The sequence below is a fragment of the Cavia porcellus genome, unplaced genomic scaffold (genome assembly GCF_034190915.1).
Source record: "Cavia porcellus strain 051 isolate PalLab524CR breed Dunkin Hartley unplaced genomic scaffold, mCavPor4.1 scaffold_12, whole genome shotgun sequence".
Classification (NCBI taxonomy): Eukaryota; Metazoa; Chordata; class Mammalia; order Rodentia; family Caviidae; genus Cavia; species Cavia porcellus.
Genome location: NW_026947495.1, coordinates 32,093,511 through 32,107,584, shown reverse-complemented (window position 1 = coordinate 32,107,584; position 14,074 = coordinate 32,093,511). Strand labels below are relative to the sequence as shown.

General features: G+C 33.3%; 1 protein-coding gene across 7 annotated transcripts in view; it reads left to right on the top strand.

The window, feature by feature from the left end:
- Positions 1–14,074, top strand: part of Lrp1b (LDL receptor related protein 1B) — a 1,703,137-nt gene that overhangs the window by 297,616 nt on the left and 1,391,447 nt on the right. For all 7 annotated transcript variants that reach the window (XR_010050782.1, XM_063259026.1, XM_063259028.1 and 4 more), the window contains exon 2: positions 3,211–3,333. Coding sequence is in view for 6 of the 7 variants with exons in the window: in XM_063259026.1 (XP_063115096.1) it covers positions 3,211–3,333 (123 nt within the window). In the remaining variant the exon portion in view is untranslated. The remainder of the gene's footprint in view (positions 1–3,210; positions 3,334–14,074) is intronic.

The following is a 14,074-nucleotide window of genomic DNA, read 5'->3' as shown; positions in this document are numbered from 1 at the left end:
TTCATTCAAATGAATGCACTCTCACCACGTACACCTGCATTCTCATTCTGGCACATTCTCTGTGGTGCGTTCTTTGACTGCGCTGACTAAAATTATATTTCAGCCCTTGTTCTCCAACCCTTATTGAATCTCCATTTCTCTTATATAAATGAATTATATTTCTTCATAAGGCTTAACTTCTGTTATACAATTAACTCTTTTATTTTGTTGTTCCAATATACTGTAACTTGCATGATGAGTGGAGACTGCATTTTTATGCATTATGTTTTCTCTCACAGTAGGAATTCAATAAGTTTTTGTAAATATAATGAACAAATTAAGATATGAAGAGAAGTGTTCTGATATAATGTCACTATAAAAAGGCTGTTGCCTTTAGTAATGTCCTATTCATTACTATCAATACCTCACTCGATGTTTTAACAGGATTACATGCCCATTTACACACACACACACACACACACGCGCACACACTCTTTTTATTTTGTTGTATTTATATTATTTCTTTTGTTTTCCAACATATTTCTGAATTATTTATTTGAAGATATGTGTTAGTCTTTCAACTATTTAGAGATAATCCTTAATTCCTGCTGTATCATTTGTATCAGTCTCCAACCTAGTCCTTTCTGCTGAAGCCCAGTTATCTTGAAGGCTTCTTTAGCGAACCCAACTCTTCTGACAGTAACTACATAGCATGTTTTACCATCAAATATTCTTTCTTACCACTTTAAGTCAAATGCTTCACACAGTAATTAATGTCCTATTGTTTCTGACCTGTTTTGAAAAACTCTGTTGCTTCTGCCTAAAAGATTCTTTATAATTTTCTCTAATCCTTTATATTTTCAGCAAGTATCAATCGTTTATTGTAACATACTATACAACAATATTTACAAAGGAGCCATCTCTTTTCCATTTCCCATACCCATTTTTTTTATCATTTTAGAGGAATAACAGAAGAGACAGAATGTCATCTCCTGAATTTCCTGTTTGCTGGTACAGATTTGTCTTGTATCTGTTGTCATAATGTAATTATTAATAAGCATTATTTCACTCTGAGAAATTATTTTATATTTATTAGTATTTTATTATTTGGCAGTAACTTGTAGATTCTCTCAGTTTATAAAATAAAGTGACTTGAATCCCATGTTTTTTTTCCTTATATCAAATCTAAATGCATGTGCTGTGTTAAGCAAAATATAAGCCCCCTCCACTAGCACTGGACTATACTTATAAATATGCTTCACTCTTTGGATAAAATCTAAGTCCTATCATAATCGGAAGCATATTTTAGTTTCAGTAGAATTTTTCTCTTCAATGTATTGTAATTTCATTGCCTTGGTAACTTTGGTTAATCTTCATTCTGCCTGAATTATCCCATTTTTATTTATTCCAGGCCTAGCCATCTTTAAAATTTTCTTACATCGCCAAATAATTTTGCGTGTGTGTGTGTGTGTGTGTGTGTGTGTGTGTGTGTGTGTGTGTGTGTGTTGTGTGTGTGGTGTTGAGGATGGAACCTAAGACCTTCTATCCTTATATGTGCTAGGCAAGTGGTCTACCCTGGCTCCTAACTAGCCTTTATTTATTTATGTATTTATCTCTCTCTCTCTCTCTTCTTGTATCCCCAGCATTCATTCTTTCTTCTCCCCCCACCCTGTGTTTATTAACACAAGTGGTCTTTAAGATCCTTGAATCAAAAATTGACTTCTACATCTCTGATTTTGTAGCATCATACCTAGAGTCAGATAAAGAAAAGGCTCCAGCACCTTAATAGGAAAAAAAAAAAGGACAATTATAATAGTAATACAGATGAGTGTGGTGTCAAAGTTAACTTTTGCAAAATATAAGGGAATAGGCTATGAGATTTCCAGAGACATTTGTAATTTAAGAAAGCAAAAATTTTCATTATACTCATACCTATAGATTTAAGATTCATGTTTTGTGAGTTTTTAATAGATCTCTACTGAAAATTATGCAATTGGTGTTAGAAAAACAGGCGAGGTTGAGAGAAAGTCGTAGCCTACTTTATTAACTCTAAAATAACTATTAGTATAAAATGTATGATTAGTTTGCATATTACTGCAGGAAAATGCCAATTAAATGATGCTTAATACTTTCATTTATCACTTAGAATTTTATTTGGAATTTACTGATGGTACTACTTAAACCTGTTTAAAAATGCTTTCTCTTAAATTATTCAAGTTGTGTATGTGTGTGTCTTTAGATACAGTAATATGGATTTCAAAATTATAAGTGAAGTCAAGTTGGTAAGACATTTCTAATATTACCTCACATCTTTCAATGTGAGGAAATAATCAATTATAAAAAAGATCAATTATATAAAACATTTTATCTAGTACATGTTCAAACATTTAAGAAAGAATTATTCTTAAAAATTGACTACTGTTATAAATATAGTGTGAAAAATTTATATCTAATGAGTTTACTAGAACTTCAATAACAGTTGCAAGTTCCAAATGTTTCTGAATCATGGAAGAAAAATTACAGGCATTCTAGACCAAACAAAGTCTAGAAATTAAAAAAAAAAAAAAAAAAAAAAAAACTTGATAGAGGTTTGTGACTCTTGCTGTCTGGAAGCAGAAGCTACCCACTTGTAAGTCATGAAAAGGAAAGTCGGTTTCATAGTACAGCATGTTCAGTTCACGTAGAGACATGTAGATGGATGGGTAAGACTGAGTACCCAGAGAGAAAGCTTAATTACTTTTTTTTCCCTTTGGTACCAGGGATCAAACTCCCAACCTTGTGCTTGCCAGGCAGACACTTACACCACTGAGCTATATCCCTGGCTCTTAGTTACAATACTGACTACTCACTTTTGTTTTTCTTGGAGCAGAAAACTATGTGAAAGAATGCCGGCTTTACTTTGAGTCAACAGGTTTTACAAAACTTACTGGCTGGAACATCTAAGGTTTATTTGACATAATAAAGCCTGCAGTTGAAAACACAAACAGAATTCTTAACTATTTCCAGAAGAGCTTGTGCAAACCTACTAAAACTCAAGTATTTAAAATTGTGTGCTTGATCTGAGTAGCTAAAATAAATAAAAATGATTGGTTTAGATTTGTTGTTGAGCCGAAAATATAGATCATATTCACGTACATTTTATATATTGTGTTCTCACATTTCATCTCTGTACTGCTCTTGTGTTTGTGTTCAGGTCATTCATATTTTATTTTGAAACATTTTCATTTTCAGATCAGCAGTTGTGTGATCCTGGTGAATTTCTTTGCCACGATCATGTGACTTGTGTCTCCCAGAGCTGGCTGTGCGATGGGGACCCTGACTGCCCTGATGATTCAGACGAATCTTTAGATATCTGTGAGTAGAAAGGTTCTTCTGCCATTTGGATTTACCTTCCTTGTGAAATGAAATGTCAGTTGTTTTCATGGATGACTGCTGTTCTAGGGGTTACTTTTTTTCACATAACCTGAGGAACTCGAAATCTTTCATTTGAGTTTCCTTGAGAATGAGTATGTGAGTGAAAGCATAAGATGCATCTTTGTAGAGTAAAGGAAAGAAAATGGGACGTTAATTACTCTCTGTGTTTAAAACAACAGTAAAAGGAATCTTCACCATTAAGGTATCTTGTATATGTTGATATACTGGAATATACAAAAATAACATTATGGAAATCTGAGTAGTTCTTGCGTTATGTGTATTTAACATTTAATGGCACTACACGTATTATTAAACTTCTCTTTTGACTTCGAAAACTGAATTTTTTTTGTCTATGCAGTGAAGATTTTTACCTTTTTAATATGTGAGTCTTATAGCAGCTGTAACTTGAGTCCACTGGAGGTTTTAGCCCCATTAGGAATTATGCTGTGACAAAATACTAAATTAATAACACGACCAAACAAACTAGATCATCCTTTTTAATAATGCTTATGTATTTCTAAAATTTAATTCCCTAATTTAGATGCTGGTATGGTATTTCCAGCGTTTCCAGTATCAGGCTGTGCTCCTTGTATAGCCAGATATGCCAATATATTGACATCGTGGTGTAGTTCCATCCTGTCAGAACTTTCATCGTTCTTATGCTTCATGCTGAGCTACAAAATTTTAGTTCAGTTTTCCATTGTTATCCACTTGTTTGCATATTTTAATATGCAAAGGACCAATAATATGATTTATTATGAAAATTTTGTCCCTAGTAAGTAGTGCCTATTGTCTTCACGTTTGCTGATTTCTTAAAGTTTCTGAATGTAGCAGTACCTGAATCCTTTGTATTAACCTAATTATTTCACTTTACTTGAATGAGTCAGTTTCCCCACAAGAAAATGTAATTACTACTTTTCAGAGATTTTACTAGTTTAATTCTAAAAAAGTTTTCAATAAATTCTTTATAGCACAGACAGTTCTAACAAATGAATAAATGTTGTAAATCCTTATGAATGAATATTGGTTGCCAATATAAAAACAATGAATTCATGCGTGCTATAACAATGATGAATCTTAAAGATGATATAGATGCTAAGAGAAAATAATTGGTAAAAAAAAGAGCACATGTATTATAAGAAAGGTGTCACATAGGCAGATCTATAGAGAAAGTAAGTAAAGTCATGGTTGGGAAAGGAAAGAGGATTAAATGATAATAAGTGAGGTCCTTTTTTGAGGGTGGGGCTGAAGAAAATGTTTTAAATTTAGGTTGCATTGTTGATGGTTTCACAGTTTTGAATGTGTTGAAAACATGCAATGATAAATTTTAAATGGGTGGAATGTGAATTATATTTTAATAAAAGTGTATTAAATGGAATATCAATACCTTGTTATTGTGCATGTAGGCACAGATGGTAATGTGAAAAGGCACCAATACTAAATACTTTGAACACGAATTATGTAAGTATTGGGACATTTTGCTTTATTCATTTTAAGCTTTGGTCCTCCTTTATTTAAGTACTATCTCCTCATTAACTACAAGGAAAGACTTTCATGGCATAATTATAGTAATAGATTCTTCTATTTGGAGGTGTATTCTTGTATAGTGTCTCTATTATATCACCAATTCTGGGACTGGATAAAAGAGAGGAACAGAAGGTAAATATGTGGGATTTACATTTGGGAAGATCAATTTGAAGGAAAATGCCGTGGAACTATATCTGCCACATAGCAAAAGCATAGAACAATGCTTGTATACCATGTCCTAGGCAAGAGCTCCCTTCACATCAGTGAAGAATAGGGAATAATAGTGTTCCCGTCCTGCTAAATAAGGAAGTCAGTAAGAGAGTGTGAGTAGAGAGATTTTGTGGTCTAGAGGTGGCATAAGAAACTATGTATTCATCTAACAAAGATTTAGGTATATCTGTTATTCTGAATACTTCCATAGTGCAACACATTTACATTTATGTTGAATTAAGTTCTTCCAGATAAATGCTTATAGTCAGTACTAATTAAAATATGGACAAGCATAGAAAAAAAGCTTTATGAAAAATTTCAGACTTTCAAATTCAAATTTCTCATTCCAGATGTTCACAATTTCCATTTTCTCTAATCATAGTGCTTTGCAATGTGTTGTTTTATGATATTCAAATGCAGTCATCACTTATCTACATAAAGGTATAATTTTATAATTATATGAATGCATATAGACAATGTAAAAGATAAATAGCAGAGATGAAAAATTCTAAAAACTGATTCTAGAACGGATAATTTTGCATTCAATATATTAACAAAAGTTTATCTTCTTCAATTTGAAGACAAAGTATGTTGAATCTGTAAAATATTAGATAAAACAGTTGGTACAATATATTTATTTTTCCTAAAACTGCTTTGTTTTTACAGTGAGAGGAATTTCCAGTGCAACATAGTATTTAGTATGACTCCATGAAAGAGCTAAGGTAACATAATTCCAACAGGAAATAAAAGGACATTTTTGAGGAAGAAGAAAAGCTTTATTTAAAACTGTGATTACTAAACAGTTTTAGAAAAATATATATAAAGAAAAGCATGAAATCTTGGAATTTCAATGACATTTACATATATTTAGGAACTGAAATTTTAGAGAATATTTACCTTCTGCTTCTTCGGAGATATTTTTAGTATCCATGCAGCTAAACTATATTTTACGAACAGAAATACATGCAAAAATACTGTTATCTAAGATTCATTTGGTGTTATGGGGGAATGAATTATCTAGAATATAAAATTGGAAAATTTTAATAATCTATCATCTTACCACTATTGTATCAAAAATTATTTTATGCATAAAAATAAAACACATGCTTTGTGTACAGTATTTGAATTAGTTTTTCAAATGTCTAAATAATTATTAATTCCATATTTTGATCCTATATATCTTTTGATCCTATATATCAAGGAAAATAGAAAAAAAAAGAAAATCTCCTCTTTTTTCTTATTTTTTCCAATCTGCTGCTGTTAGTTGGTATAGTATGCAACCAGAATGGAAGTAAGTAGTAGAAATGTTTATTCGTGAAATAAACACTTGCTAACATCTGTGGCAAAGAAGTCTTCTTGAGAGGCAATTTTATTCTGAGGTATTTAAATTTTAATTCCTCCTAGGATTATTCTGTTGAATGCTTGATGATACTTCCTCTCCAACCAACAACTCCAGCTGATGTTTAATATTTTCTGGGAAACTGATGTTATACTTAAAACTAGATTCTTGATTTTAAAGCCAAGAATGTAATAACCATGCTATTTACCTTCTTTCATATTGCCTTTAACAATCCTCCTTCAGATACCCATTCAGATAGTTCTTTCATTAGAGATCAGGTTTTGTACTTTGGGACTCATTGTTCAATTAAGAACATTGAAAATAATCTTCTGGCTGGATACCATTTGCAACATGAAGAGTTGCTATGTTAATTCATATGTTGATGTTGCTCTGTTTTGTCTGTTTTCAGGGATCAGTAAACTTTTTCTGAAAGGACCACAGACAGTAAATATTTAGGTTTCTCAGACCCATGGAAACTCTATCGAATACTTTATATATATAAATAAAATGCTCTGATAAGTTGAGGAAAAACGGCATGTCACAGCTTATACTGCACAAGTTAGTACTGCACTTGACTATATATAACAGAACCACTAGCTTCACTAAATAGATGTTTGTTTTTCTCATATAAAAAGTTACAAAAGTGGACAATTTAGAATTGAGAAGGCAGCTGCTGAATGACAAATGGCTCTTTCACCTTATCTCTGCTCACCTTAGCAAGTAGCCATCACGTTTGTTCTACCTGATCTAGTAGTTAATTCTATGTCCAACAGAGAGAAAGAAAAGAGAAAAGGAAAAACACAGGTGCCAGTTGATTGTCTTTGTCAGGCCAACAATGGGTTTTATAAAAAAAAAAAAAAAAAAAAAAAAACTAGTCCTAGTAGATTTCTGCTTAGATTTCTTTGGTTAGAACAGATAATATGAGATGTGGGGCAATGACTATTCTCAATGTTTCTTATCATTTTCCAAAAAATATTTAAGATTCTGCTGGTAGAGGAAAAGAGGGGAAAAATCACCGAGTAGGCCAAGCCACCAGGCAGGATGTACCAAAGTGCCCCTTGACTCTGCTGGCTCTTCATCCTCTGCATGGGAGGCAGAATGCACAGTGCAGGAAAAAGGCTTCTGAACTCCAGCAGCTTAGTACCAAAGCTCAGTTTCTCCAGGGATATCTTTAATCTTGGTCTGCACCTAACCTTCTGTCCCATCTGTGCAAAGGAAATAACAGTACCTGATTTGCAGAAAAATCCTTGTAACAGTGCTTGTTCTATAGAAAAATCTCCCCTCTATCTGAAACCCTGGTGTCTAGAGCTCTAGACAAGCATGTTATCTAGAGGATCTTTTGTAAGAGCATCCAACTGCCCCTCTGGGTGGTTCTCTCTTGTAATTACTCAGCATCTCACTGAAAATTTGTTTAATTCCTTAAGGGTATAACTAAGAAGAGATATATTACCTATATTAATTTGAATTTAATTGTAAAGTTTTTTAGTGCTAAGTAAGTATTTTATGCATATATTAGGACACATTTGTTCTAAGAATTATTTGGCTCTTTCTGGTAACGCTTTCAAAATATTATGCTTAGACTTAACAGTTTAAAGTTAAAAATGAATTAAAAAGTACATTAGAAGAAAATATTATTGATTCTGTAATCTTGAAATGTAGCCCTTATTATCTCCTTTGTAAAAATGGGGACATTCAGTTTATGTTCATCTGTACTCCTCTAAATTGGCCATTATTATTGAAAGCAGGGTTTGCATTTCTTTGAAATTACCTTCCAGTTTTGAAATATTGAGGTAAAGAAAAGTTCAGATTCTAAAATGACCCCTCAAGCCACCTAATTTTAAAATATAGTATCATTTGAAAAAGACGGAAGGCCATCCCACCAGGGTTGATTCACATTTGCTTTGGAGTGATCAGTTCTAATTGAACAATTTGGTGAAAATAACAAGTATCTTGGGTAATAGGAGAAACATTTATGAAAAATAAAAATAGCTGCAAGTCTTTAGGTTAAATGTGACTGAATGGATTGACCATTGGTTCTATTACGTTTCTATTGTTGTAGAATTTTAAACTTTCTTTAGATAGTAGAATATTAATGAATTTCTTATATTCATACACTAGCCTTTCCCCTACGGATATAAAGTAGAAATCTTTTTAAAATTTCCTTTTAAACTGTCTTTCTTAGACACAAGCCAGAAAAGTAAAATGGAATTCAGGTGGGAGATTATTAGCAAACACATATTGCCCTTTAAAGATATATAATAGAATAAGACACTGAAAACAGACTATGGGAAAAATACAATGGGTGGAAGTATGATTCTTATTCCTAAGTAACAGCAATTTAGAGGTCATTTTGCAGTAAGCCAATATATGACAGCAACAGAGCTAAGCTTTTTAAGTGTAGAATCTGAAATGACGCTACAGAATAAAGAGAAAGTATATGAGACCCATGAGGCTAGTTTACATCTCTTCTGGTTCTTTTTGTTTTGTTCCTTTTATTCTGAAATTTCTCTCCTTAGCAGCAGAGAGGGCAAAAGCACTGACCCTTCTTTAATTAAAAAAGCCCTCGCATTTGAGCACTGATTTGAAGGGATGGTATTAGAAGGGTGGGAAAAGTATAATTGCAAATTAAAAGGGTCTATGATATGTTGGTTGGCTCCCGTAGCACAGGAGGGATGAAGAAGATGGTGACATTTCTCCTCATTTTACCAGCAATGTGCTAATGGTCTCTGAAAGTTGCCTTTGCAAGTCTAAGAAAGGTTAATTGGAGGCATAGGTGGAAGCACTGATTTCCACCGCTCACACAGGCAGAACAGGCTCAGGGATGACAAAACTCACCTTTCCACAGAAATCAGTGTTCTTTGGTCTTCTGATCCAAGATCATGGGTCACAAATTACAAAAAGACACATGTCCTTCTCCCAGGATTGGAAATGACAGGAAATGAAACTTTGAAAGGTTGTAAAGAGCATGAAATGAAATAGGTGAAATACAGAGGGAACTCTGATAAAATCTCCTTAGCTTAAAGGATGATGTACTGTAAACAGACGTTTCTGCAAGGCTCTACAGGGACAAAGCTGAAGGCTACGCCCAGCCTTCTTAGAAACTATTAAATCCATCATTTATCCGCAGATAATCTAGAAATTGGACATGGGGCGAAGGCTTCTTACCTTTCATGGGTGAGCACTCCCCCCGCCCCCAAAGACATTTTATTCTTTACAGTCAGATATAAAGTTTACATTCGTTTTCACTAAGAAGTGCTTCTAAAATGACATATTTTGCTAAATGAAGGACTACAGGATGTTGTGTTCTAGGAACTTATTTTTAATGGCAGTGTCATTTTTTTTTTTGTCTTTTTTTCCCAACATATCTTCCATCATCCACCCTGAAAGAAAAGCATCAAACCCAATATAGGCCTATACAACTTACAGTAGAGCACTGGATAGCATCATTTTACTAATGATTGTATTTGACCTGGACAAGTTCAAGTAGTACAATTGGCATTGCGTCTTTTTTTTTTTTTTTTTTTTTTCAATTATGAAAACTTTGTAACACTAGCTTTCCTGATTTGGGGGGTGATAGAAATTGCTCACAAAAGCAAAAAAAATCATATAAAGACAGGCTTCCCTGGGATGGTACAATTCAGGGAAGATGAGTTTTAGCTTTCCATTCAGCCTACAGCTTCCTTCTGTGAGAGGAAGAAGGAAAGATGAGGCACAGAGGTTGGTCAGTCAAGAGGCTCACAGATAACAGAGGACAGGGCTGACATGGGGCCCACCACGTCTTCTCCTTCACTTCCTGTTGCAACTGAACTTATGAACCAAACTGTGCCCCTTAAAATTCATGTGCTAAATTTCTCACCCCAACATCTCAGGCTGTAACTGTACTGGAAAGAAGACGTAAAGAGATAACCAAGTTAAAATGAGGTTTTACCAAATTTTAATGCAATTTCACTAATGTTCTTACACCAAAAAAAAAAAAAAAAATGTTAACCTACTAAGTTACCAGGAGAGCACAGACACAGAGAGAGGACCATGAAAATTGAAGGTAAGGGCACCATCTGAATATCACAAAGGGAGTCCTCAGAGAAAACCAGCTCTGCTGACAAAGTTCTGCCCCCGGAACTGTGAGAAAATAAGTTTTTATATTTAAGGCCCTCAGTGTATTGTATTTTGCTAAGGAAGCTCTGACATATAATTATAGTGTACTACTACACATCTCTTAAAACTCCAATTTTACCAATATAAGAAAAATGAAACAATTAAGAATCTGATTTTCTTTGAAGATAAACACTAATTCTATATATGTGTGTATGGGGGAGAGAGAGAGACACACAGAGAGAGAATATAGAGAGAGAATATATGTGAGAAATAACACACACACACACAGAGAGGAACTAGAGGCCGGTTAAATGTACGTGAAATGAAATTTAATCAGTTTCTGATACACTAAATGACTCACTTCTATACTGTTGGTTCTGAATTGAAATAATATCTAATTTAATTATGCAGTGTTATTATTGTACAAATGAATAATATATCTTAGTGAAAATCAGTAGGTAATATACCATAGATGTATTTTGGTCAAATATTGAAAGATGATGAGTTGTTCCAAAAGTTTACTTAGCATATTTGCCTGAAATTCTAATGGTGATTTGGGGCAGACATTTACAGATATAATTGATAGTCTTCTTATAATACTGAACTGAAACTCAGATATTTGGCTTAAGCACCATTATTTTCTGACGAAAAAAAGTAGAACTGTAGTCTATGTATAATAGTTGTTAATATTTATAATAATAATATTCATAATAAGTTGTAATCTAAGTAATAGTAGTATAATTTTGGTCTTGAATTGAGCATTAGATAAATCATTACATAATATATAACTTGACAATAGAAGAAATGCTTATTTCTCTACATGGGCACTTGGGGGAATTTTGTTACATTTTTTCTTTCAAATTTGCGTATAATAGACAATCCAATGTCTAGATTTCCTAATATATATATATATATATATATATATATATATATATATATATATAGATTTCTTAATATATATTTTATATTTTTTTCTTTAAGAAATCTAGAATTCATTCACTCTATCAGTAGCTCTTTTTTGAGGTATTAATGTGATGAAAGTGCTTACCAGGCACTACTGTTTCAAGGATATAAAAGGACCAACTCTATATCCCTTTCCTCCTGTTAGAGGAAGTTTTAATTTGTGTAACGCTATCTTTCATTTTATGTGCCTTGGTTAAAAGCTATCATTTCTATGTAGAATAAGACAATGGTCATGATAAAGGTGATAATGATAATGATTATGACACAAAATACTTACTATGAACCAGATACGGTGCCTTTAGATTTAACTAGAGTATCTCCTTCCACCCAGAGAACAGCCTTGTACATCGTACAAGGTACAGTTGTTCAGGGACCATGTGACCTAAATGTCCAAGAAAGCATGAGTGCACATAACTTCCCACAGATGGTTACAGTTACTATAATAAAATGGAACAATATTTTATAATTTACACGTTGGTACTATAAGAGCTTATGACGGCCTTTCCAAAGACATTATTTGTTGTATTTATCATAAATGACAAAAATAAAGGAGGATGGAAATGATTAGCAACATATCTTAAAGAAACTGACAGAACTACAGTTGGATACTGTGCCATGCTATATCCTTCACAGATAAGTCAGAAACTCAGAAGTGAAAAAAGATTCCAGGTTGAAAATCTTGACTCAGTAGAATCAAGACTTGTATTCATGCCTATGTCATAATTTATTTAGGTCAACATTCTTACTATTATTCACACAACTCCATGGCCATTCTCTACTGAGATGAATGTATTCTATATGTACACAACGGATTCTAACTCAGTGATGGATATATGACAACTCTAGGTACAGATGTTCGGAGTGACAACAAAACACACATTAGTGATAAACTACAATTATCTAGATGATTGATGGAGATATCTGGAGAAAAAATTGAATTATATTGGTAGTAAAAAGGATATGTTTAAGAATGTGTTCATAGATATGTTAATAGTTATAAAATGTATATGCTTTAATGTTTCTATGTGTATATCTATGAACTTTATATGTGTTTGAAAAACTTAAATATAGAAAAATAACTAACAGTATTCTCACACTCAACTTACATGCACACTCACATATGGACACACAAATGCTTATGTCCTCTTCTTAAAGAAACAAATTATGGATTATAAAAGGACTTTTACATTGCCTTTCTGTTGGGGTGTGATAAAAGCATCACAAACAAATCAATCACTTATGATTGCACAGTTCTGTTGTTCTGAATACCAGACAGGAACAAATAGGTTTTCTGTCAAAAGTGTACACAAGGATGAAATCAAGTTGTTAATCGAGTTGGGCTCCTAGCTGGAGGTCTGAGGCAGAATCTACTTCCAAGTTCATTTTAGATTGTTAGCAAATGTAGTTTCTTGGGGTTGTAGGTATCTGGTCACATTTTTCTTGCTGACTGTAAGCTATATTACTCTCAGCAATTAAAAGCCAACTCTTTCATTAATATGAGACCATCCCCTGTGTCCAAAGATAGCAGTGGTGTGTCAAAACTTTCTTGTACTTCATAATTCACATCAGTGACTTCCTATTTTACCACTTGATGGAGCAAACCCTCTATTTTAAAGACCTAACTGGATTACACTGAGGACAGTTGCATAATCTTTTTGTCAAAAAGTGCAGCATAACCAGCAAAGTGATACATCATCATATCCTGGATTCTAAGCACATTAGAAAAAGAAAGGGTTACATAGGGGTAAAAGATATTGGGAGACACTCTTAGAATTCTAGTACAAAATATTTGTGTCCTAGATCTTTGACTAAAATACTCCAGAATAGAATATTTAAACAACAAAACTTATTTCCTTAGAGTTCTTGAGGTCGAAAGTCCAAGATCAAGATTTTAACATGGATTAATTTAATTAATTTGCAACCTTTCTCTTTGGATCATCTCCAGTATCTTAGCATGGTTGCCCTCATAAATGTTTCTGTGCTCTGAGCTTTGCTACTCACGCGGATACCAATTCTGTCAAATTAAGGGCACCCATATTTTACTTTAATTATATCTTGAAGGCCTCCAGTTACAATCACCTATGAGTTATGAGAGTTAGGTTTTCAACATATGCATTTGGAAACGTTATACAGGATAGGGCTTTGAAACTCCAAGCTGAAGGGACAGTGAGTCTATTAAATTTTAATTTTGTACCTTTTGAATTGTGTCAGTCACCTCCCTCATAATCCTACTCCACAGTGAATACTAACACTTTAGTTGCTCTACAACTAAATATTAAACACAGCTCTGCTGCCAGTTTGTTTCCAGTAACAAATAGTCTACGTGCCCCACGACACTGACAGGATCATGCAGGACGAGCACTTGCTCCACGCATTGTGTAGTCACACACTGTTCTGCACACAATGAGTACCCCACGTATCTATTATCTATCTGAGATATAGAAGATGAATACAAAATGTGATGCTGTTCTCTTGAAAATGGTTTTGATTTCCAAGAACTCTCTGAATATATATGTATTTTATATAGTAACAACATGAATATTCTCA